Source organism: Triticum aestivum, chromosome 6A (assembly GCF_018294505.1).
Source record: "Triticum aestivum cultivar Chinese Spring chromosome 6A, IWGSC CS RefSeq v2.1, whole genome shotgun sequence".
Classification (NCBI taxonomy): domain Eukaryota; kingdom Viridiplantae; phylum Streptophyta; class Magnoliopsida; order Poales; family Poaceae; genus Triticum; species Triticum aestivum.
The window spans coordinates 605838926-605863754 of NC_057809.1; the positions used below are offsets into that span (position 1 = coordinate 605838926).

The window sequence follows — 24829 nt, forward strand, 5'->3', positions numbered from 1 at the left end:
TACGTGTATATTTTGAATAGTGGGGCAGTAAGCTGGTGCAGTTGCAAGCAAAGCGTCGTGGCGGGATCTACATGTGAAGCGGAGTACATGGCGGCCTCGGAGGCAGCACATGAAGCAATATGGGTGAAGGAGTTCATCACCGACCTAGGAGTCATACCCAATGCGTCGGGGCCGATCAAGCTCTTCTGTGACAACACTGGAGCTATTGCACTTGCCAAGGAGCCCAGGTTTCACAAGAAGACAAGGCACATCAAGCGTCGCTTCAACTCCATTCGTGAAAATGTTCAAGATGGAGACATAGAGATTTGTAAAGTACATACGGACCTGAATGTAGCAGATCCGTTGACTAAACCTCTCCCTAGAGCAAAACATGATCAACACCAGAATTCCATGGGTGTTCGATTCATCACAATGTAACTAGATTATTGACTCTAGTGCAAGTGGGAGACTGTTGGAAATATGCCCTAGAGGCAATAATAAAAGCATTATTATTATATTTCCTTGTTCATGATAATTGTCTTTATTCATGCTATAATTGTGTTATCCGGAAATCGTAATACATGTGTGGATAACAGACACCAACATGTCCCTAGTAAGCCTCTAGTTGACTAGCTCGTTGATCAATAGATAGTCATGGTTTCCTGACTATGGACATTGGATGTCATTGATAACGAGATCACATCATTAGGAGAATGATGTGATGGACAAGACCCAATCCTAAACATAGCACAAGATCGTATAGTTCGTTTGCTAGAGTTTTCCAATGTCAAAGTATCTTTTCCTTAGACCATGAGATCGTGTAACTCCCGGGTATCGTAGGAGTGCTTTGGGTATACCAAACGTCACAACGTAACTGGGTGACTATAAAGGTAGACTACGGGTATCTCCGAAAGTGTCTGTTGGGTTGACATGGATCAAGACTGGGATTTGTCACTCCGTATGACGGAGAGGTATCACTGGGCCCACTCGGTAATGCATCATCATAATGAGCTCAAAGTGACCAAGAGTCTGGTCACGGGATCATGCATTACGGTACGAGTAAAGTAACTTGCCGGTAACGAGATTGAACGAGGTATTGGGATACCGACGATCGAATCTCGGGCAAGTAACATATCGATTGACAAAGGGAATTGCATACGGGGTTGATTGAATCCTCGACATCGTGGTTCATCCGATGAGATCATCGTGGAGCATGTGGGAGCCAACATGGGTATCCAGATCCCGCTGTTGGTTATTGACCGGAGAGTCGTCTCGGTCATGTCTGCTTGTCTCCCGAACCCGTAGGGTCTACACACTTAAGGTTCGGTGACGCTAGGGTTGTGAAGATATGTATATGCAGTAACCCGAATGTTGTTCGGAGTCCCGGATGAGATCCCGGACGTCACGAGGAGTTCCGGAATGGTCCGGAGGTAAAGAATTATATATAGGAAGTGCTGTTTTGGCCATCGGGACAAGTTTCGGGGTTGTCGGTATTGTACTGGGACCACCGGAGGGGTCCCGCGGGCCCACCGAGTGGGGCCACCTGTCCCGGGGGGTCACATGGGCTGTAGGGGGTGCGCCTTGGCCTATATGGGCCAAGGGCACCAGCCCCTATAGGCCCATGCGCCTAGGGTTTCCACAAAGGAAGAGTCCAAGTGGTGGAAGGCACCTCGAGGTGCCTTGGGGAGGAGGGAAACCTCCCCTTGGCAGCCGCACCTAGGAGATTGGATCTCCTAGGCTGCGCACCACCCCCCTTGGCCCTCCTATATATAGTGACGGAGAGGAGGGACTTCATACCCCAGCCCCCGGCGCCTCCCTCTCTCCCCGTTACGTCTCCCTCTTGTAGCATAGGCGAACCCTGCTACTGTGACGCCCTGCATCCACCACCACGCCGTCATGCTGCTGGATCTTCATCAACCTCCCCTTCCCCTTGCTGGATCAAGAAGGAGGAGACGTCTCCCGTCCCGTACGTGTGTTGAACGCGGAGGTGCCGTCCGTTCGGCGCTGGTCATCGGTGATTTGGATCACGTCGAGTACACCTTCCTCATCCCCATTCTTTGAACGCTTCCGCGCGTGATCTACAAAGGTATGTAGATGCAATCCGATCACTCGTTGCTAGATGAACTCCTAGATGGATCTTGGTGAAACGAGTAGGAAAATTTTTGTTTTCTGCAACGTTCCCAACAACGGTTTCCTGACCATTGACATTGGATGTCATTGATAACGGGATCACATCATTAGGAGAATGATGTGATGGACAAGACCCAATCCTATGCATAGCACTAGATCGTGTAGTTCGTATGCTAAAGCTTTTCTAATGTCAAGTATCATTTCCTTAGACCATGAGATTGTGCAACTCCCGGATACCGTAGGAATACTTTGGGTGTGCCAAACGTTACAACGTAACTGGGTGACTATAAAGGTGCACTACGGGTATCTCCGAAAGTGTCTGTTGGGTTGGCACGAATTGAGACTGGGATTTGTCACTCCGTGTGACGAAGAGGTATCTCTGGGCCCACTCGGTAGGACATCATTATAATGTGCACAATGTGATCAAGGAGTTGATCACGGGATGCTGTTGGTTATTGACCGGAGAATGTCTCGGTCATGTCTGCATGCCTCCCGAACCCGTAGGGTCTACACACTTAAGGTTCGGTGACGCTAGGGTTATAGAGATATTAGTATGCGGTAACCCAAAAGTTGTTTGGAGTCCCGGATGAGATCCCGGATGTCACGAGGAGTTCCGGAATGGTCCGAAGGTAAAGAATTATATATAGGAAGTGCTATTTCGGCCATCGGGACAAGTTTTGGGGTCACCGGTATTGTACCGGGACCACCGGAAGGGTCCCGGGGGTCCACCGGGTGGGGCCACCTGCCCCGGGGGGCCACATGGGCTGTAGGGGTGTGTGCCTTGGCCTATATGGGCCAAGGGCACCAGCCCCAAGAGGCCCATGCGCCAAGAGATAAGGGAAAGGAAGAGTCCTAAAAGGGGAAGGCACCTCCTAGGTGCCTTGGGGAGGAGGGACTCCTCCCTAGCCACACCCTTCCTTGGAGGAAGGGCCAAGGCTGCGCCCCCCCCCTCTCCCTTGGCCCTATATATAGTGGGGGGAAGGGAGGGCAGCCCCACCTAAGCCCTGGCGCCTCCCTCTCCCTCCCGTGACACATCTCCCTCCTCCCGCAGCGCTTGGCGAAGCCCTGTTGGAATCCCGCTACTTCCACCACCACGCCGTCGTGCTGCTGGATCTCCATCAACCTCTCCTTCCTCCTTGCTGGATCAAGAAGGAGGAGACATCGCTGCTCCGTACGTGTGTTGAACGCGGAGGTGCCGTCCGTTCGGCGCTAGGATCATCGGTGATTTGAATCACGACGAGTACGACTCCATCAACCCCGTTCTCTTGAACGCTTCCGCGCGCGATCTACTAGGGTATGTATATCCACTCCTCCCTCGTTGCTAGATGACTCCATAGATTGATCTTGGTGACACATAGGAAAATTTTGAATTATTTCTGCGTTCCCCAACAGTGGCATCATGAGCTAGGTCTATGCGTAGTTACTATGCACGAGTAGAACACAAAGTAGTTGTGGGCGTTGATCTTGTTCAATATGCTTACCATTACTAGTCCAATCTTGATTCGGCGGCATTGTGGGATGAAGCGGCCCGGACCAACCTTACACGTACGCTTACGTGAGACCGGTTCCACTGACAAACATGCACTAGTTGCATAAGGTGGCTGGCGGGTGTCTGTCTCTCCCACTTTAGTCGGATCAGATTCGATGAAAAGGGTCCTTATGAAGGGTAAATAGCAATTGACATATCACGTCGTGGTTTTGCGTAGGTAAGAAACGTTCTTGCTAGAAACCCATAGCAGCCACGTAAAACATGCAAACAACAATTAGAGGATGTCTAACTTGTTTTTGCAGGGTAATGCTATGTGATGTGATATGGCCAAAGGATGTGATGAATGATATATGTGATGTATGAGATGATCATGTTCTTGTAATAGGAATCACGACTTGCATGTCAATGAGTATGACAACCGGCAGGAGCCATAGGAGTTGTCTTTATTTATTTATGACCTGCGTGTCAACTTAAACGTCATGTAATTACTTTACTTTATTGCTAACCGTTAGCTGTAGAAGTAGAAGTAATAGTTGGCGAGACAACTTCATGAAGACACGATGATGGAGATCATGATGATGGAGATCATGGTGTCATGCCGGTGACGATGATGATCATGGAGCCCCGAAGATGGAGATCAAAAGGAGCAATATGATATTGGCCATATCATGTCACCATTTGATTTCATGTGATGTTTATCATGTTTATACATCTTATTTGCTTAGAACGACGGTAGTAAATAAGATGATCCCTCATTAAAATTTCAAGAAAGTGTTCCCCCTAGCTGTGCACCCTTGCGAAAAGTTCGTGGTTTCGAAGCACCACGTGATGATCGGGTGTGATAGATTCTCACGTTCGAATACAACGGGTGTTGACGAGCCTAGCATGTACAGACATGGCCTCGGAACACATGCAAACACTTAGGTTGACTTGACGAGCCTAGCATGTACAGACATGGCCTCGGAACACAGAAGACCGAAAGGTCGAGCATGAGTCGTATGGTAGATACGATCAACATGAAGATGTTCACCGATGTTGACTAGTCCGTCTCACGTGATGATCGGACACGGCCTAGTTGACTCGGATCATGTAATCACTTAGATGACTAGAGGGATGTCTATCTGAGTGGGAGTTCATAAGATGAACTCGTTTATCCTGAACATAGTCAAAAAGGATTTTGCAAATTATGTCGTAGCTCGCGCTTTAGTTCTACTGTTTAGATATGTTCCTAGAGAAAATTTAGTTGAAAGTTGATAGTAGCAATTATGCGGACTAGGTCCGTAAACTGAGGATTGTCCTCATTGCTTCATAGAAGGCTTATGTCCTTAATGCACCGCTCAGTGTGCTGAACCTCAAACGTTGTCTGTGGATGTTGCGAACATCTGACATACACATTTTGATAACTACGTGATAGTTCAGTTAAACGGTTTAGAGTTGAGGCACCGAAGACGTTTTGAAACATCGCGAAACATATGAGATGTTTCGAGGGCTGAAATTGGGATTTCAGGCTCGTGCCCACGTCAAGAGGTATAAGACCTCCGACGATTTTCTTAGCCTGCAAACTAAGGGAGAAAAGCTCAATTGTTGAGCTTGTGCTCAGATTGTCTGAGTACAACAATCATTTGAATCGAGTGGGAGTTGATCTTCCAGATAAGATAGTGATGTTTCTCCGAAGTCATTACCACCAAGCTGCTAGAGCTTCGTGATGAACTATAATATATCAGGGACATATATGATGATCCTTGAGATATTCGCGATGTTTGACACCAAAGTAGAAATCAAGAAGGAGCATCAATTGTTGATGGTTGGTGAAACCACTAGTTTCAAGAAGGGCAAGGGCAAGAAGGGATACTTCATGAAACGGCAATTCAGCTGCTGCTCTAGTGAAGAGACCCAAGGTTGAACCCAAACCCGAGACTAAGTGCTTCTGTAATAAGGGGAACAGCCACTGGAGCAGAATTACCCTAGATACTTGGTAGATGAGAAGGCTGGCAAGGTCGATAGAAGTATATTGGATATACATTGTGTTGATGTGTACTTTACTAGTACTCCTAGTAGCACCAGGGTATTAGATACCGGTTCGGTTGCTAAGTGTTAGTAACTCGAAATAAGAGCTACGGAATAAACAGAGACTAGCTAAAGGTGAGATGACGATATGTGTTGGAAGTATTTCCAAGGTTGATCAAATATCGTACGCTCCCTCTACCATCGAGATTGGTGTTTGCGTTGAGCATAGACATGATTGGATTATGTCTATCGCAATACGGTTATTCATTTAAGGAGAATAATGGTTACTCTGTTTATTTGAATAATACCTTCAATGGTCTTGCACCTAAAATGAATGGTTTATTGAATCTCGATCGTAGTGATACACATGTTCATGCCAAAAGATATAAGATAGTAATGATAGTACCACCTACTTGTGGCACTGCCACGTAAGTCATATCGGTATAAAACGCATGAAGAAGCTCCATGTTGATGGATCTTTGGGCTCACTCGTTTTTGAAAAGTTTGAGACATGCGAACCATGTCTATTGGTGTATATGCATGAAGAAACTCCATGCAAATGGACCGTTTGGACTCACTTGATTTTGAATCACTTGAGATATGCAAATCATACCACATGGGCAAGATGACTGAAAGCCTCGGTTTCAGTAAAATGGAAACTAGAAAGCAACTTGTTGGAAGTAATACATTTTGATGTGTGCAGTCCAATGAGTGCTGAGGCGTGTAGTGGATATCGTTATGTTCTTACTTCACAGATGATTTGAGTAGATGTTGAGTATATTTACTTGATGAATCACGAGTCTGAATTATTGAAAGGTTCAAGTAATTTCAGGGTGAAGTTGAAAGATCGTCGTGACAAGAGGATAAAAGATTTATGATATGATCATAGAGATGAATATCTTAATTACGAGTTTGGCACAGAATTAAGACATTGTGGAAATTGTTTCACAACTAATACAGCCTGGAACACCATAGTGTGATGGTGTGTCCGAACATCATAACTGCACCCTATTGGATATGATGCATACTATGATGTCTCTTATCGCATTACCACGATAGTTTATGGGTTAGGCATTAGAGACAACCGCATTCACTTTAAATAGGGCACCACGTGATTCTGATGAGATGACACCGTATGAACTATGGTTTAGAGAAACCTAAGCTGTCATTTCTTAAAAGTTTGGGGCTGCGACGCTTATGTGAAAAAGTTTCAGGCTGATAAGCTCGAACCCAAAGCGGATAAATGCATCTTCATAGGGCACCCAAAACAGTTGGGTATACCTCCTGTCTCAGATCCGAAAGCAATAAGGGATTGTTTCTAGAATCGGGTCCTTTCTCGAGGAAAAGTTTCTCTCGAAAGAATTGAGTGGGAGGATGGTGGAGACTTGATGAGGTTATTGAACCGTCTCTTCAACTAGTATCTGATGGGGCACAGGAAGTTGTTCCTGTGGCACCTACACCAATTGAAGTGGAAGCTTATGATAGTGATCATGAAACTTCATATCAAGTCACTACCAAACCTCGTGGGATGACAAGAATGCGTACTACTTCAGAGTGGTACGTAATCCTGTCTTGGAAGTCATGTTGCTAGACAACAATGAACCTACGAGCTATGAAGAAGCGATGGTGGGCCCGGATTCCGATAAATGGCTCGAGGCCATAAAATCCGAGAGAGGATCCATGTATGAAAACAAAGTGTAGACTTTGGCAGAACGGCTCGATGGTCGTAAGGCTGTTGAGTACAGATGGATTTTAAAAGGAAGACGGACAATGATGGTAAGTATCACCATTAAGAAAGCTCGACTTGTCATTAAGAAGTTTCTTGACAAGTTCAAGGAGTTGACTACGGTGAGACTTTCTCACTCGTAGCGGTGCTAAGAGTCTGTTGGAATTATATTAGCGATTACTGCATTATTTATGAAATCTTGCAAATAGGATGTCAAAACATTGTTTCCTCGACGATTTTCTTGAGGAAAGGTTGTATGTGATACAGACGGAAGGTTTTGTCAATCCTGAAAGATGCTAATAAGTATGCAAAGCTCCAGCAATCCTTCTAAGGACTGGAGTAAGCATCTCGGAGTTGGAATGTATGCTTTGATGAGATGATCAAAGATTTTGGGTGTATACAAAGTTTATGAGAAACTTGTATTTCCAAAGAAGTGAGTGGGAGCACTATAGAATTTCTGATGAGTATATGTTGTTGACATATTGTTGATCAGAAATGACGTAGAATTTCTGGAAAGCATATAGGGTTATTTGGAAAGTGTTTTTCAATGGAAGACCTGGATTAAGCTACTTGAGCATTAAGCATAAAGATCTATAAGGATAGATCAAAACACTTAATGGTACTTTCAAATGAGCACATACCTTGACATGATCTTGAAGGTGTTCAAGATGGATCAGTCAAAGAAGGAGTTCTTGCCTGAGTTATAAGGTACGAAGTTAAGACTTAAAGCTCGACCACGGCAGAATAGAGAGAAAGGACGAAGGTCGTCCCCTATGCTTAAAACGTAGGCTCTACACTATGCTATGATGTGTACCGCACCTGAAGTGTGCCTTGCCATGAGTCAGTCAAGGGGTACAAGAGTGATCCAAGAATGGATCACAGGACAGCGGTCAAAGTTATCCTTAGTAACTAGTGGACTAAGGAATTTTCTCGATTATGGAGGTGGTAAAAGAGTTCGTCGTAAAGGGTTACGTCGATGCAAGCTTAACACCTATCTGGATAGCTCTGAGTAGAGATACCGGATACGTATAATGGAGCAACAATTTAGAATAGCTCCAAGTAGAACAGTTATTTGGAATAGCTCCAAATAGAACGTGGTAGCTACATCTAGGAGATGACATAGAGATTTGTAAAGCACACATGGATCTGAAAGGTTCAGACCCGTTGACTAAAACCTCTCTCACAAGCAACATGATCAAACCCAGAACTCATTGAGTGCTAATCACATAGTGATGTGAACTAGATTATTGACTCTAGTAAACTCTTTGGATATTGGTTACATGGCGATGTGACCTGTGAGTGTTAATCACATGGCGATGCGAACTAGATTATTGACTCTAGTGCAAGTGGGAGACTGTTGGAAATATGCCCTAGAGGCAATAATAAATTGATTATTATTATATTTCCTTGTTCATGATAATCGTTTATTATCCATGCTAGAATTGTATTGATAGGAAACTCAGATACATGTGTGGATACATAGACAACACCATGTCCCTAGTAAGCCTCTAGTTGACTAGCTCGTTGATCAATAGATGGTTACGGTTTCCTGACCATGGACATTGGATGTCATTGATAACGGGATCAGATCATTAGGAGAATGATGTGATGGACAAGACCCAATCCTAAGCATAGCACTAGATCGTGTAGTTCGTATGCTAAAGCTTTTCTAATGTCAAGTATCATTTCCTTAGACCATGAGATTGTGCAACTCCCGGATACCGTAGGAATACTTTGGGTGTGCCAAACGTCACAACGTAACTGGGTGACTATAAAGGTGCACTACGGGTATCTCCGAAAGTGTCTGTTGGGTTGGCACGAATTGAGACTGGGATTTGTCACTCCGTGTGACGGAGAGGTATCTCTGGGCCCACTCGGTAGGACATCATTATAATGTGCACAATGTGATCAAGGAGTTGATCACGGGATGATGTGTTACGGAACGAGTAAAGAGACTTGCCGGTAACGAGATTGAACAAGGTATCGGGATACCGACGATCGAATCTCGGGCAAGTATCATACCAATGGACAAAGGGAATTGCATACGGGATTGATTAAGTCCTTGACATCGTGGTTCATCTGATGAGATCATCGTGGAACATGTGGGAACCAACATGGGTATCCAGATCCCGCTGTTGGTTATTGACCGGAGAACGTCTCGGTCATGTCTGCATGCCTCCCGAACCCGTAGGGTCTACACACTTAAGGTTCAGTGACGCTAGGGTTATAGAGATATTAGTATGTGGTAACCCAAAATTTGTTTGGAGTCCCGGATGAGATCCCGGACGTCACGAGGAGTTCCGGAATGGTCCGGAGGTAAAGAATTATATATAGGAAGTGCTATTTTGGCCATCGGGATAAGTTTCGGGGTCACCGGTATTGTACCGGGACCACCGGAAGGGTCCCGGGGGTCCACCGGGTGGGGCCACCTGCCCCGGGGGGCCACATGGGCTGTAGGGGTGTGTGCCTTGGCCTATATGGGCCAAGGGCACCAGCCCCAAGAGGCCCATGCGCCAAGAGATAAGGGAAAGGAAGAGTCCTAAAAGGGGAAGGCACCTCCTAGGTGCCTTGGGGAGGAGGGACTCCTCCCTAGCCGCACCCTTCCTTGGAGGAAGGGCCAAGTCTGCGCCCCCCCCCCCCTCTCCCTTGGCCCTATATATAGTGAGGGGGAAGGGAGGGCAGCCCCACCTAAGCCCTAGCGCCTCCCTCTCCTTCCCGTGACACATCTCCCTCCTCCCGCAGCGCTTGGCGAAGCCCTGTTGGAATCCCGCTACTTCCACCACCACGCCGTTGTGCTGCTGGATCTCCATCAACCTCTCCTTCCCCCTTGCTGGATCAAGAAGGAGGAGACGTCGCTGCTCCGTACGTGTGTTGAACGCGGAGGTGCCGTCCGTTCGGCGCTAGGATCATCGGTGATTTGAATCACGACGAGTACGACTCCATCAACCCCGTTCTCTTGAACGCTTCCGCGCGCGATCTACAAGGGTATGTAGATCCACTCCTCCCTCGTTGCTAGATGACTCCATAGATTGATCTTGGTGACACGTAGGAAAATTTTGAATTATTGCCGCGTTCCCCAACAGTATCTTCTCTGCTCATGTTTCCACATAAAGCCCAATCATGTATATGTACTGATGGCAGCATGCATTCCAAGTTAGAGAGGTTCCAATGCTTTCCTTTTTCACATCCGTGCTTATCTTCTTGTATTGTTTAGCAACGAGATCAATAGTAGCACTTGGCCAGAATATGAATTTTTAGTGCTTCTGAATTTCAATGACAACTGGTACTGAATTTTAACTAAGTGCTTCTGATATGTCAATGACAAGTGTATTGAATTCTAACTAAGTGCTTCTGAAATTTCTTGTGATGTATGGGTTTTCTGAGTGTAAGGCCCCGTTCGGTGTCCATCCGCTCCACTGCTCCGCTCCGGGAGCGGATGGAGCTGCAGTGAAAAGTCTTGGAGCGGGCGAAACGATGCTTCACAGATCCACGGATTTCAACGAGCCAGTGCATTGCCGAACGGGGCCTAAATATTGATGATTTGGTACTACATACAGGACTGCTATTTTTTGATGTGTTAAGGACTGCTAAGTCTGAATTTTAATGTATCAAATTCGGTAGTACTGAATATATAAATGTTGTTTGTACTCTTTAATGACTCGAACACAAATTGTTGTTTGTATGTCTAATGGCCGAGTCTCTCCTTTATGTTCTGTTGCGCTGAATGCCTGAGTGTCAAGTGTTGGGTAGTTTTCATGTCAAAAAGAAAAGTGGGGGTTGTTTTCACTTGCGCCAATGTTTGGATGGCTGAATTGGGCGCATGTTGCTGTGAATGCAGTCACTGGATCCCAGTCCCGCCTGCCCTGGCTTCCATCGTACGCCTGGGAGCCGGACCAAGAACGTGTGTAAGCCGGTCTATGAAAAGTGGTAAACAGCGAGACCATAGAGTACCAGCATGATGGGTCCATCAATAAATGATGATTGTTCCATGTCAGAAACACTGTACATAAAGCACCCACCCTATATCAATACGGCTCATTATACCCTTTGATGGCAAATCCCTATGAGGATCGATGATGCAGATAATATGACTATATAGTAGTATGACCCATATTGAATTTTCGAAACTTCTTAGTGCATATTGTTTTGTCTCAATTTCCATAAATTCAATGTGCAAGTTGCATTATTATTGTCCGAACTAAATTACATCTAAGACTTGAACAGTGAGTGATGCCTCCTTTAATGAGTGAATTATATGGGGCGTGCTACGCGTCCGCCGGCTGATCTTTTTAACAGATCAGCCGGGTCGCTAGCCAAAATGATGTGTTGCATGGAGCGGCTGAATGCGTCTTCACCATTGCAACACAGACTTTGTTGCAAAATTATTTTATTTTCGCAACACGAGTCTTGTTGCAGCAGCTGTTTTGTCGCATTTTTTTCTTTTTTACCTGAGTTTGTTTTGCAATTTTTGCAACTAAGGTCTTGTTGCAGAAAAATTTCTGCAACAGAGATTTTGTTGCAAAACATAAACCGTCATAGTCCATTGCAACACCGCGTCTGTTTCAGAAACATAGCACTTGTTGCAGAAGCGTGTTCGATGAAGGATGGTATGCTCGCCCTCAATTGGACACGTGTCACACAGGGAAGGTGGCGGACGCGGCCACTGCGATCCGCTGGGTGATGGTAAGCATTTCCCAAATTATATAGTGTAGTTGCATCTTCTATTCTGTTTGAGCATGTAGGTGTGTGCTTCCTCGCTTTTACCTTGTAAGTTGTCCTCAATTTGTTGTTTTTGTTTAGGTTTGGATTTTTTTCTTCAACCCGCAAGGCCCGTCCAGTTGTGAGCTATGATGAATTTGTTAAGCGTTGGAGGAGAACATTGCACATCCGAGCTACGCTGAATGTAGTGAGGCAACCATGAATTGGGTATTTCACATGAGGGAGGGGAGAGGAGAGGAACATTTTCATTTTCTTGCTTTCGATGATAATTTCAATTCATAGTTTCTCTACAACACACGAGTGGTATTGGTGGGCTCATGATGAAAGTGGCGCCGGCAGAATCACTATGCACTGGATGGGGAGGCAGTTGTCACCGTTGTCCCTCGGTGCTAGCCTGCCGTGGCGGCTTCACTCGCTTGCTCCCTGAGAATACGAGTTCATAGGGTCGTGAGTTGCTGCGGATTTGTTTTTATCCCTTTTACAGTATTTTTTATCTATCCCTAACATACTGAGTCATTTTGTAGCTTTGGTTTCCCATATATGCCAGCCTAAATATCCCATGGTTAACATATTTGCATGGTTAGTGGACATTGTCCCTTCATTTTGTATTCAGTGATGGATGAAAAGTCTGAAATGGCAATTCTGCTGTATTATTCAATTTGACCTAATATTAAGTTTTTTATATTGCTGATAGAAATAAATTTTTTTCGCCTGATTTAGGAAGTGCACACAGGTAAGTCAGCATATTCTATAGCTCTTTCAGAGGTGAAAGCACATGCATGTTGCCTTCGAAATTGCTATCTCTAAAGCATACGCACATTGCACTAACAACTAGGCGGAGGTTCAGACATCATAGCTGTTAGTGACCGGTCCATTCGACCGTGCGTATAGGGACGGTTTGGGGTGCCAGGACGTCGATGCTCTCAAGTGGGGTGTAGTGGAAGTGGTTGGATCGACGAGTGAAGAGAGAACACAAAAAATTGGAGGAAGACCAGCGACAAGCGAGTTCAACTAAAACATAAATTTCTTGTTAGTTAATCGCAAAGGCACTCCCTTGGAACTAACATGCATCATGACCATACTAATACATTTTATTTGCATTATTACTATATATTCAAGATAATATTAATTTAGCAAATTGCAGAGATTTTTTTGGCTATTTTTTTGTTATGATCTGGTGGAATGGTAAAGAATTAGTTTCTGATTTGTACAGTGAGTATTCCCTGTTACACATATTAAGACCTTCAACCTGAAGGATTCATGCTAATTGCATATATTGCTTGTGCATGATGGGTACGAGTTGAGGAAGACGTTTTTATTATACTTGCTCAAATATTGTGTCAATGAAGATAAATACAACATTTCTGATATTGTGCGAGAATTTCTTAAGCGCATTAAATAAATCTTAATTTGTAATCGATTTTTAGGTAGATCATCGTTTTATTTGTATGCATGGCCAAATTGACTTTTTGTTATCGATTTACATTGCAAGTGAAGTGGATTTAAATTATTACTCGATTGTGCCCATGCTATCTTTCTTTATATATGAAATTTAACATGCATTATGTTTGCGTAATTCCAGCGAAATATTTCAAAAGCCCATGGCAACGCATGGGCATTATACTAGTTATGATAGATAGAGAGCAGTATGTAGATAACCGTATGACGTTATAGAAGAAGAGAATGGGCTAAGGAAATGGCCCAAAAACAAAAAAAAAAAAAACGAAAAATCAGCGGGTCACAACATGGCTACAATCTCACAGTGAATCCCTGAAGGGTGCTGCATGCAGATGGCTCCTCTTTTCGTAAAGAATGCAAATGGCTCCCGCGGTACGCCAGAGCGGCCGATGGATTGCATAATGCTGCTGACAGAGGAGATCTATGCCGGAAAATTCTACCGTTCTGCTCCAGCCAAAGCTCCCATGTGATAATTATGAATCACTCAGCAGGCGCAGTGCTGACAATCACTTCCCATATTAGTTGCAACTTATTTCAACCAACTTTTTGGGAATCTAAAGGTGCAATTTGCTTGTCCAATTCACAGCCATCTTGGTTGAGTTGCATAAGCTAGCTTGGTTAGTATCATCTCTCGTTGGATTGGAGGATGACACTGTTAATTAATTCAATTAGTTTAACACTAAAGTTAGCTTAGTTAGTATGTTCTCTCTTGGAATTTTTTTATCGTTTATCTCAATATTTGGACCGGATGATGATGATGCCATTAGTTTAAAAGATTGATATTGTTTTAGATGATACGTCCCCATCTCTAATAAACATAACCTCAAGGTAAAAGTGGAGTGGGGGGTTGATTGCTAGAGTAATAAACATAACCTCAAGGCTTCAGGTAACAACTAACATGAATATATGGTGTTTTATAGTTTGACAGACTTATCATCTCTAATCTTTATTGATACCTGTACTGAGAAAAAAAACTTGTTGGGTTGGCAGTGTGAGAAGGCACGCCATCCTGATGTGCCTGTAGCAGAGGGCAGTGCTGAGCTTCTCATGGTCCAAAAAATCTAAGGCTACAAAGTAATCAAGGTCGTCGCAATTCTTCTGAATTGAGGCGGCACCGAAGCCACAGTAGCAACATAGCCCAATCATTTCGCAACCATGAGTTTCATTTTGTTTCCCGATATGGTCCACATCCCACTCACATAAGTTGTCAACAAGTCAAAAAGGTGCCCCTAGTTAAATTTTTCGCACCCATTGGCTTAATTTTGTTTCTAGATATAATCCACTATCAAGATTTCACTGAAGTCGCGAACAAGTCAAAAAGGTGCCACTACTGATTCATGCTGTTATCCATGATATTGACGACCACGCATGCTATTAGCCATGATGTCGAAGGCCAAAGCAAGCTACGTACCACTAACTACTCCCTCCGTTCCAAAATAGATGATTCAAGTTTATACTAAAGTTAGTACAAAGTTGAGTCATCTATTTTGAAACGGAGGGAGTAGTGAACAAGTAGGCAACGACCTCGTAATTAAGTGGCTCTTCTTGACTCCAATGTTATTGTCAAGGTCGTGCATGACAGCAGGTGGTAAAGCAGTTCCTTCCACCTATACCTCCCGTATGGAGGTGGTCATGGCTGTTGAAGCTCGCCATCTATAGATGGCTGCCCGACGAGGGTTGACGTACGTGTACCATCGGCCAGGCCTTCGGCCGGGGGTTGACGGTGTCTTGAGGTTCAGATCGGCTCATATGATAGTGCCTGTAGATTTGCACTCCGAAAAAAACAGAGTATGTGTACCGCTGGCACTGAAGGAGTTTACCGTCTGGGGCTACCAAGTGAACTTCTGGCCCGACAATTTCTCTCAAAAGAGAAATGGTGATCTTGAGCGGTACACGGCCATGATGTTTGTTGTATTTTCTCTCACTATGTCCGGCTACAGTCCAGAATACCGATAAAATCAGGTTGGATCATTTTGAAGACCTTTCCTTTGGATTTATTACAATAGGCGTTGTTCGTTTTTGGTGTATTTATAATAAACACCTCTTTTCACTCCATTTCACCGCCTTTTACGAATAAAGCAAATCAGTCACATATACGTAGAAGAACTCGATTTAGTCAAACAAAATATAAATACAAATTTACAGCTTGACGAAAAATCACATTAAATCCACTAGTCTTCAATTTTAGAAAACAAACGCTGTAACTAGTTGTCCAATTGAAGAGAAGTTGGTTTTTCTCCTCTACACATTTCTTCTTTTTGCTGGGGCCCACCACACATTTCCTCCTTATAATCTCATAGCCTGCTTATGCTTTGCTGCGTATCCATCCAAATTCTAGCGCACAAACAGCTGCTTCATCCCAAGAATAATAATAAACACCAGCAATCGTAGCAGCATCTGCAGCGGCTGCTCTACCTCCTGCTGCTTGCTCCGCTCGACGCCAAGGAGCCCCGGACGATTTGGTGACTCGCAGTGCCTTCTTTAACCGGCAAGCGCCGTGCCACGCTGGATACAAAGAAACCACTAGCAGGATAAAAAATAGAAGGTCTGTAATTCATACTTCATCAAGTCGCTCTTTTGCATTTGTGTAGGAAAAACTCCTTTTGGGTGAAAAGATGTGCATTATTATATTAATTTGTACATACCAATATTTTGGATATTGTAGCATTTGCACGGTTGCGAGAAAACACATGTTCTGCCATCGACCATCAGTCCTGAGTCGACAGATGTAGTAAACAGAAAAACAAATTAGAAAGGATACACAAGTGCAATCTATAGTTGAAACAAAAAGAAATAAATTAGAACTCACGTTAAGTATTTTTAAGGAAAAAAAAAGATCCTGTTGAAGTACAATGCTGGACTAAAAAATCAATCCAATATTTTAGATCCCGTGGAAAGGATAAATAGCACAGGAAACTGAATAGTAGTTCTAAAAAGAGGAATTCGGAGAAAGGAAAATTGCACAAATACACTATCTTTAGGGTTGAGGTAAAAGAAAAGCCACAAGTCCAAGGGATTTTAATTAATATCCACAACTCCGTGGATAAGTTTTAACAAAAAAAAGACACATAATTTCTCTGATTAGTCACTTAACACGAAATATGACGCAGAGGTTCCACGTCTCGTTGACTAGAGGGACGGCTCAGCTTGAGTCGAGCCTGGTTCTGCTTGGCTTTTGTTCTCAACCAAATCTGATAAAAGGTGTGTTTTTTGTTACCACATTTCTGGACTTGTGCGTATCAGTTAAAATCCTCTGGACTTGTGGTTTTGTGCTGCATCAGCCTTAAAGGTTGTATATCCGTGCAATTTCCTCATTTATAAAATAATAATGGAAAAGGTAGAGAAGAAAATAATGGAATTGAAAATGTGTTAAACAATAGCAGAAGAGGTTAGCCATGAATTTTATCAGAATATGTTCACTGGTTTTGAAGTGTAGCATGTGGAATTACTTGAAGCTTACATTTCTTCTCTTATTCCCAGCATCTTCGATGCTCCCTGTTCTTCTGTTGCTTCTCTTGTCATATGTATTCCAAGCGGCATCAGTTAGAGCATTCAATAATAGGACTGATGTGGATTCCTTGCTGGTGTTCAAGGCAAGCATAAGCAACCAGCACGGTGTCCTAGCTGCATGGAACACAAGTACAGACTTCTGCCAGTGGCCAGGCATCGGTTGCAGCCTTAAGCATAAGCACAGGGTCACAGTGCTTAACCTCTCTTCGGAGGTCCTTGGTGGCACGATCGCACCTTCCATTGGGAACCTCTCTTTCTTGAGAATTCTAGATCTCAGGCGGAACAATCTGCAAGGTGAAATACCTTCATCCTTTGGTCGCCTGTCTCGCCTACGATATCTTAATTTATCCAACAACTCACTTCATGGTGATGTAAATGATAAATTGAAGAATTGCACCAGCCTTGAAAGAATGCACATTGGTTCAAACCGTTTGGCTGGAGAAATCCCTGCTTGGCTCGGAGACTTGTTAAGTCTCAAAGTCATAGACCTAGGCAGTAACAACTTCACTGGAATCATCCCGTCGTCACTTACCAATCTCTCAGCAGTGCAAGCAATCTATTTCAACACAAACCAACTTGAGGGTGTCATCCCTGAGGGCCTTGGCAGGCTTGGTGGCCTTGCCTACATAGACTTGGGAGAAAATTGCCTCTCAGGCACCATCCCTACAGCTCTCTTGAACCATTCCTCTCTAATAGGCTTGGGTGTGGGAGCAAATGATTTGTGCGGTAAACTTCCCCCGGACTTTGGGGATCAGCTCCCAAATCTTGAGTACCTACTCCTTGGTGTTAACCACTTTACAGGAAACCTTCCAGCTTCTCTTGTCAACTCAACTAAGATATATGAGCTAGATGTCTCCTTCGACAACTTCACCGGAATATTGCCTCCAGAGATTGGAATGCTCTGCCTAGAACAACTCACTCTCGGAGCAAATCAGTTCATGGCAAATACTGTGCAGGACTGGGAGTTCTTGACATTGTTGACAAACTGCACACGCCTCCGTACATTTAGCCTCCAGCTCAACATGCTAGGTGGCATGCTGCCTATTTCAGTTGCCAACCTATCAGCACAACTCGAATTGCTATATGTTGGAGCCAATGAGATTTCTGGAAAAATACCATTTGGCATAGGCAATCTTGTTGGATTAACTCAATTGCAGCTAGCTAATAACCAATTTACTGGTTCCTTGCCTGACACCATAGGGAGGCTAAATTCGCTACAAACCCTGGAGTTGCAAAATAACCTAGTGACAGGGTTCATGCCATCGTCTCTTGGGAACTTGACACAACTACTAAATCTGTACACACACAACAACATGTTTGAGGGGCCTCTTCCAACAAGCCTCGGGAGCCTACAAGAGATAATTTCAGCAACCTTCTCAAACAATAAGTTCACAGGTCCATTGCCTAAAGACATCTTTAACCTATCGTCACTGTCAGACGCCCTGGATTTGTCTAGGAATTACTTTGTTGGTTCCCTTCCACCAGAAGTAAGCGGCTTGACAAACCTTGCACACTTATACTTATCACGGAACAACTTGTCAGGGCCCCTACCTAATACACTCAGCAACTGTCAAAGCTTGATAGAACTTGGGCTGGACGATAACTCCTTTGATAGCAGCATTCCCTCATCTATCAGCAACATGCGAGGTCTGATGTTGCTAAATCTTACAAAGAACATGCTTTCAGGTGTTATTCCTAAAGATCTAGGGCTAATGAGTGGCCTTCAAGAGTTATACCTAGCATGCAACAACTTGTCTGGTCATATCCCAGAAAGCTTGGAAAACATGGCATCATTGTACCAGTTAGACCTGTCATTCAACCATTTGGATGGCAAAGTTCCATCATGGGGAGTGTTCAGTAATGCATCTGGGTTTTCGTTTGGTGGGAATTTGGGGCTTTGTGGTGGTCTACCAGATTTACATTTGCCCCCATGCCAGCCGGAATCCGTGGGACATGGCTTGAGCAAACGCCATTTGACTATGATCCTAGTTACTGCAATTGCTGGCATAATTCTTGCTTTGAGTTTGGTGCTTGTTTTCTTCACAATGAGAAAGATATCAAAAGCTCGGCCTACAACCATAGGAGGATTCCAGTTGATAGTTGACAGTTATCCCAGAGTTACTTATGCTGAATTGGTCCAAGGAACAAGTGGCTTTGCAGTAGACCACTTGATTGGCAGAGGAAGGTATGGATCGGTGTATAAGTGTTGTTTACTACTAAAAAATATGATGACCACAGTAGCTGTAAAGGTTTTTGATCTTCAACAGTCTGGCTCTTCCAGAAGCTTTTTAGCTGAGTGCGAGGCACTTAGTAAAATCCGCCATCGTAATTTGGTCAGTCTCATAACTTGTTGTTCAAGCACTGACTCGAACCAAAACGACTTCAAATCCATTGTGTTCGAGTTCATGCCTAATGGGAGCCTGGATAGGTGGTTACACATGGATGTACATGTATCACATCAACTTCAAGGCTTGACATTGATGCAGAGACTAAATATTGCAGTTGATATTGCTGATGCACTAGATTATTTGCACAATAACTGTGATCCACCAATAGTTCACTATGACTTGAAGCCAGGCAACATTCTTCTTAATGAGGATTTAGTTGCTCATGTTGGGGACTTTGGCCTTGCAAAGATTCTTTCTGAACCAGCAGCTAACCAACTGATCAATTCAAAGAGCACAGTTGGAATAAGAGGAACAATTGGATACGTCGCTCCAGGTAGCTAAACTTTTCTCTAACATGACATACTGCACAACATTAAATTTGCGTGCAAATCACTAATTCTTGTCTATGCAATGTAGAATATGGCGAAGGTGGCCAGGTTTCTTCATGTGGAGATGTGTACAGCCTCGGAACTGTCATCCTCGAGTTGTTTACAGGCATGGCACCTACTCATGACATGTTCAGAGATGGGTTGACCCTGCAGAAACATGCCCAGAATGCTTTTCCAGAGATGCTAATGCAGATTGCTGATCCAGTCCTACTGTCCACTGAAGAAGCCAATACTAATAGTTTGCAGGATGGAAGCAACACAATGGAACATGCCATATTCTCTGTCATGAAGGTTGCGCTATCATGCAGCAAGCATGCACCGACAGAGAGAATGTGCATCAGAGATGCTGCTGCTGCGATTCAGAGGATAAGAGATGGCTATGTTAAAGCAAGACAAAATGAGGGGGTTGTTACAGCTGCATTTACCGCAAGGCATTTTGCTGAAACATCCTGGGCAGCCCCTTGAACTGGCATCACACACTCACTCTTAATTAATGGCCTTGTAGTAGTTATATATTGCACTCCTATGGTTTTGATATGTTAGTTTCTGGCTGGCGATGTTATCTTAGCTTGTTGATCTGCCGTTTGCAGCCTGTATGTCACTCTGCCTTCAACAGTTAATATGGTTTGTATATTGTGATGCCTAAATACAGATATTAGTGAATTCCCTTCCGTGTAAAAGACAGGTATAACTGCATGATATATGCACTAATAACACGACTGGACAAATCTGTATTTTGTTCCCAGGAGTTTAAATGGTCATTATATGAAGGTAGATTTGTATAAATAAAGGGCAGATACACGATAAATATGGTATCATGATTCTGTTCTATTAGAAGAGAAAAAAAAACTCTTTTAGATGGAGAAAGGATATCCGGTACTCACCATACTCCAGGCGGTCATTACATTGCAATGTCACAGGCAATACTTGTCTTCAGTGTCTTCTATCTGCTGTCATTTAAAAATGCAACTATTGCCCCTGCTTTTTCGGAAGGGAAGACAGAAGTGGTGTTAAGCAGGCAGTGAGGAAATAACAACGCGATTGAGAAAAAGAAAGTGAACATTACTGAATACAATAACAATAATAATAATAATAACTGCTACTGAGACAACAAGTATATGCTATGTACGCACCCTATAAAATGTAGTTTGCCTTTTGCCCTCTAAAGTTTTGACCCTATTTTTCTTCCTCCTCCGGCTCTTAAAAAAATATGATGATCAAAATCAAACACCATGTCCAGAAACCAACAAAACACCCTTATTGAAACATAAACCAACAAAGCCATGATGTTTATTTTGGCTCTGCTATACTACTGGGAAGACTTCAACTCCTACTAGTCTCCCATTTTTTTTTCGAAACGGAGGCAAAAGATTTACCTCATCGATTAATTAAGGAGAAGAGAATTGCCCAGTTAATTAACGGAAAACCGGGCGAAAACCGATACAGACCAACCACACGTGGACTACTCACACAACATGCAACCCATAAGCACATGATCGCCTGACAACCATACCCAACACCTAATGTCCACCAGCCCCCACACTGCTCGGCCGAAGACCACATGCACCACCAAATCCACGAAGACAAGTCAGACCATAAGGACAACCCAAGAGACTGATAACCATCCTTCAAGCAGTTGCGGACGCCTTTCCTGTGGCATCACTTTTCTTCCCTTTGCTCCTGAGAGCCTCCTCCATCATCGCCTTGCCAGATCCAGGGCTCACCCTCTCCAAACGTTTGAGCAAGCTGTGAAGCTCTATCTCGAATAGAATCTCATTGACCTTGTCACGCACAGAAACCTGCCCAACGGTCACCTGCGGGCGGGTGACTGCAACATCGGATCCTCCATGCTCCACAGAGGCGAGCGGCTGGTTGGGCTCCGAAGGGTCGGGCGCCAACATACCAACCGCCTCAACATCATTAGTCTCCCATTTAAGATACTAACAGAGTGAAAATCAATATATAAGGTCTCTCCTATTTTACCATTCTTCATGGCAAGATCCAATTTCATTCACTCTTGGTATCGTTCCCTTCTCCCACAACCAAATACCACTGTTATTTGTGTGTGTTCCAACAGGAAGATTTCGTAGGCGCTCACATTCAACTAGAGGCTGCTCGATTCAGGCAGCCAAATCTTACATATGCCCTGGATTAATGTCAGAAACCATGAATTATTTCATAGGGATTTGCACAAATCAATGTATTCTAGCCTCTACAGAGTTACTGCCTCAAGATTTGTAGGAATCAACTGGCGGATTTTAGCAGATAAAAGAGGGATGAACAAGAATCCTGCGCATACTTACGGACCATTGCTGGAGCACGCAGACGAGCTGACAACCGCAGACTAAATACCCCCCGGACGGCGGGTGCGGCCATTGCTGGAGGAGAAGGGGGAGGCGAGGGGTGTGCGCCTGTGGTGGACTGGGGATAAGGTCGCCGTGGTGGGCGGTAGACTGGTAGGATCCACGAAGGCCAGCCGCAGAGAAACAGGGGCGTGAAGGGTTGTGCGCATGGCAGGGTGGTTCCGGTCGAGTTCACCGGCGGCGGCTAGGAACGGCGGCGGACTAAGATGGAGTGGAAATAAAATACTCGTGCAACCACTGGACTTGTTTTTGTTTCCTTTAGAAAGCCATTGGACTTGTTGGGCTCGTACTAAAGACTCAGGACGTGCACAGTTCAGTTTAAAAAAAACGCAGCGTCTATATCTCGCATTAAGCGAGACGAGAGGCAACTCTCGCTGAAGGTTTTTTCTTTTTTTTTCTTGAGGGTTTACCCTCTTTCTGCATCGTATTGGGCAGGCCCACTCCCGCGCGCGCAGCGATTGAAAATAGAAGAGAAAATGGAAGAAGCAGAGGGGTCTGTCCCTTGTGTCCAGTCAGCTCATGGGAGATGCTAGCCACTCCGCCTAGGTCTCTTTAGTGGTAAGTTGTAGGGGCGCGTCCTATTTGAGGCTATTCTAGCTGGGTCTTTTTCTTATTTTTCTTGTTTTCTTTTGTTTCTTTTTTCTCTATTTTTTCATTCTTTCTTGCATTTTGTTTCTTTGTTTTTTTGTTTATTTTACTTATTTTATAGGTTTTCTTTGTTCTTTTGGATATTATATTTCATTTTTCGTAAATGCCAACAACATTTTCTGAATACACGTCTAACATCTTTCCAATAAATTTAAACATTTCGGTAATACATGGTCAACGTTTTTCTATACACATTTTTAACATTTTTCAAATACAAGATTAACATTTTCTTGAATACATGGTCAATATTTTTCAATGCATTTTTTAAATTATTTATTGCTTGATTAATAGGTTCTGAATAAAAGGATTAACATTTTTTTAATACATGGTCAACATTTTTTCTTTACACATTCAACATTTTTCAAACACTTCTTTAATATATTTTTTAATGCTTGATTAACATTTTTATATACATGATCAAATTGTTTCATTATTTTCTTAAAACATGGTCAATATTTTTATATACATATTTAACATATTCCAAATGCTTGATTAACATTTTTTTAAATATTTTTTCAATATTTTTTTCAAATATTGATTAACATTTTTACATACATGATCAAATTTCTTCATCATTTTTTAATACGTGGTCAACATTTTTTCTATACACATTTAACATTTCCTAAATGCTTGCTTAAATTTTTTTAAATACTTGTTCAACATTTTTTTCGAAAAAATTCTATACACATTCAACATTTTTTTGGAATGCTTGTTCAGCAGTTTTTTAAATACTTGTTCAGCATTTTTCAAATACTTGTTCAACATTTCTCAAATGTGTTTTGTAGAGTGTTTTTGGTAAAATATATATGTGGAATATTTTAAGGTATAAAGAAAAGTACGGAAAAAGCAAAGGACGAGAACTGAAAACAGGAAAAAAAACAAAAAAGAGGTTGTTGCCTATCGCGCGTGTGGGCCAGCCCATCTCGTTCCCCCTTCAGCGGGTCAAAAGTTGGACCCGTTGAAGGCGAGCTATAGGGGGGCGCCCAAAAAAACATGGAGACTTGCATCTAAAAACATGCACATTTGCTACGAGGAACCGTACATGGTCTTTTGAGCCGGGCTTGGGTTCTGTTTTGCAGCCTGAAAAAAGATCCTGGATGGGTTGGGGCTTCGGTTTTGCAACTTTCTAGGCGGGCTTTTAGGCTTTGTGATTGTTTTTCGGTTGGGCTTGGGCTTGAGAAAACAAACTCTTTTGGACTTTAGGCCAGGCCCAGGCTTGTAGTTTGGGGTTGGGCTTTTTCAAGCCCGGTCCGGCATATGCGGTTTATGGGAAAGGTGGCTTTGAGAGTACAGTTAAGGTCAGTTCAAGTGTTTCTCAAGGTGTTGTTTTGGCGACGCTGGCGCATACCTTTCGGTTGAGTATTTTCCAGTCTCGGCTCCATCTAGGTAGTGTATCCCCTCCCCAGATGGCGTAGTCGAGTGACCATAGGAGCCCACTTATGTTGCACTTTGATGCACCGGGTAGTGTGTTCTAGGTGTTGTGGCGGTTGTCGTCTTGAGCGGGTTGCCGATTTGTAGGGGAAGAAGGCAAGACGAAAATCCAGGGACACAAAAAGCGGTTCGAGGACGGCGGATCGTGCGATCCTACCTTGGCGATGTCCACGACATGTGGCATGTTCAGGATTTGAGGAGCATGAGACGTTCCACGTCGAATTTGTCTCCGCCGATGCCGGGCCTCTTCTTTGGCTCACAAAGCTCCCATGAATGATGGTGCTGCATCGTGTCCGACCACAGTTACCGGCGATGATGACAGTTGCAAAAACCAAGGGCTTCGCTTTAAGTTTTCTTCTAGGAGGTTTTTATGCAAATTATTCTACTTCTTTGTGCCAAGTGTTTTTTATTTTATTTGAGTGCATCAACATGCATGATTGAATCAATTGCGAGAGTGGATTTTTGGAGCCTAGGTGTATTGAAGGAACTTATTTTAAATACTTCAAAAATCACATTTGAAGGTTCAAAAATTCCGAAAAGAATTCTACATGATCATATGGATGTATATTACACATGTGTAAAGTTTGGTGATG

The 24829-nt window shown here is 43.6% G+C and overlaps 1 protein-coding gene and 1 long non-coding RNA gene across 3 annotated transcripts; one reads left to right on the forward strand and one right to left on the reverse strand.

Annotated features, from left to right (window-relative positions):
- Window positions 1-15624: 15624 nt before the first annotated feature.
- On the reverse strand, window positions 15625-22400 carry LOC123128947 (uncharacterized). Of its 2 annotated transcripts, none has more exons than XR_006463537.1 (4): window positions 22102-22400; window positions 20679-20772; window positions 16154-16222; window positions 15625-16013 (listed from the first exon to the last, which is right to left on the reverse strand). It is a non-coding gene; the product is annotated as an uncharacterized lncRNA (long non-coding RNA). The 2 variants fall into 2 exon arrangements; XR_006463538.1 differs by having other exon boundaries at window positions 15625-16031.
- On the forward strand, window positions 16038-20527 carry LOC123128946 (probable LRR receptor-like serine/threonine-protein kinase At3g47570). Its single transcript, XM_044549064.1, has 2 exons — window positions 16038-19739; window positions 19823-20527. Exons 1-2 carry the CDS (start codon window positions 16904-16906, stop codon window positions 20257-20259), a joined length of 3273 nt encoding a protein of 1090 aa, XP_044404999.1. The 5' UTR covers window positions 16038-16903; the 3' UTR covers window positions 20260-20527.
- Window positions 22401-24829: the final 2429 nt, after the last annotated feature.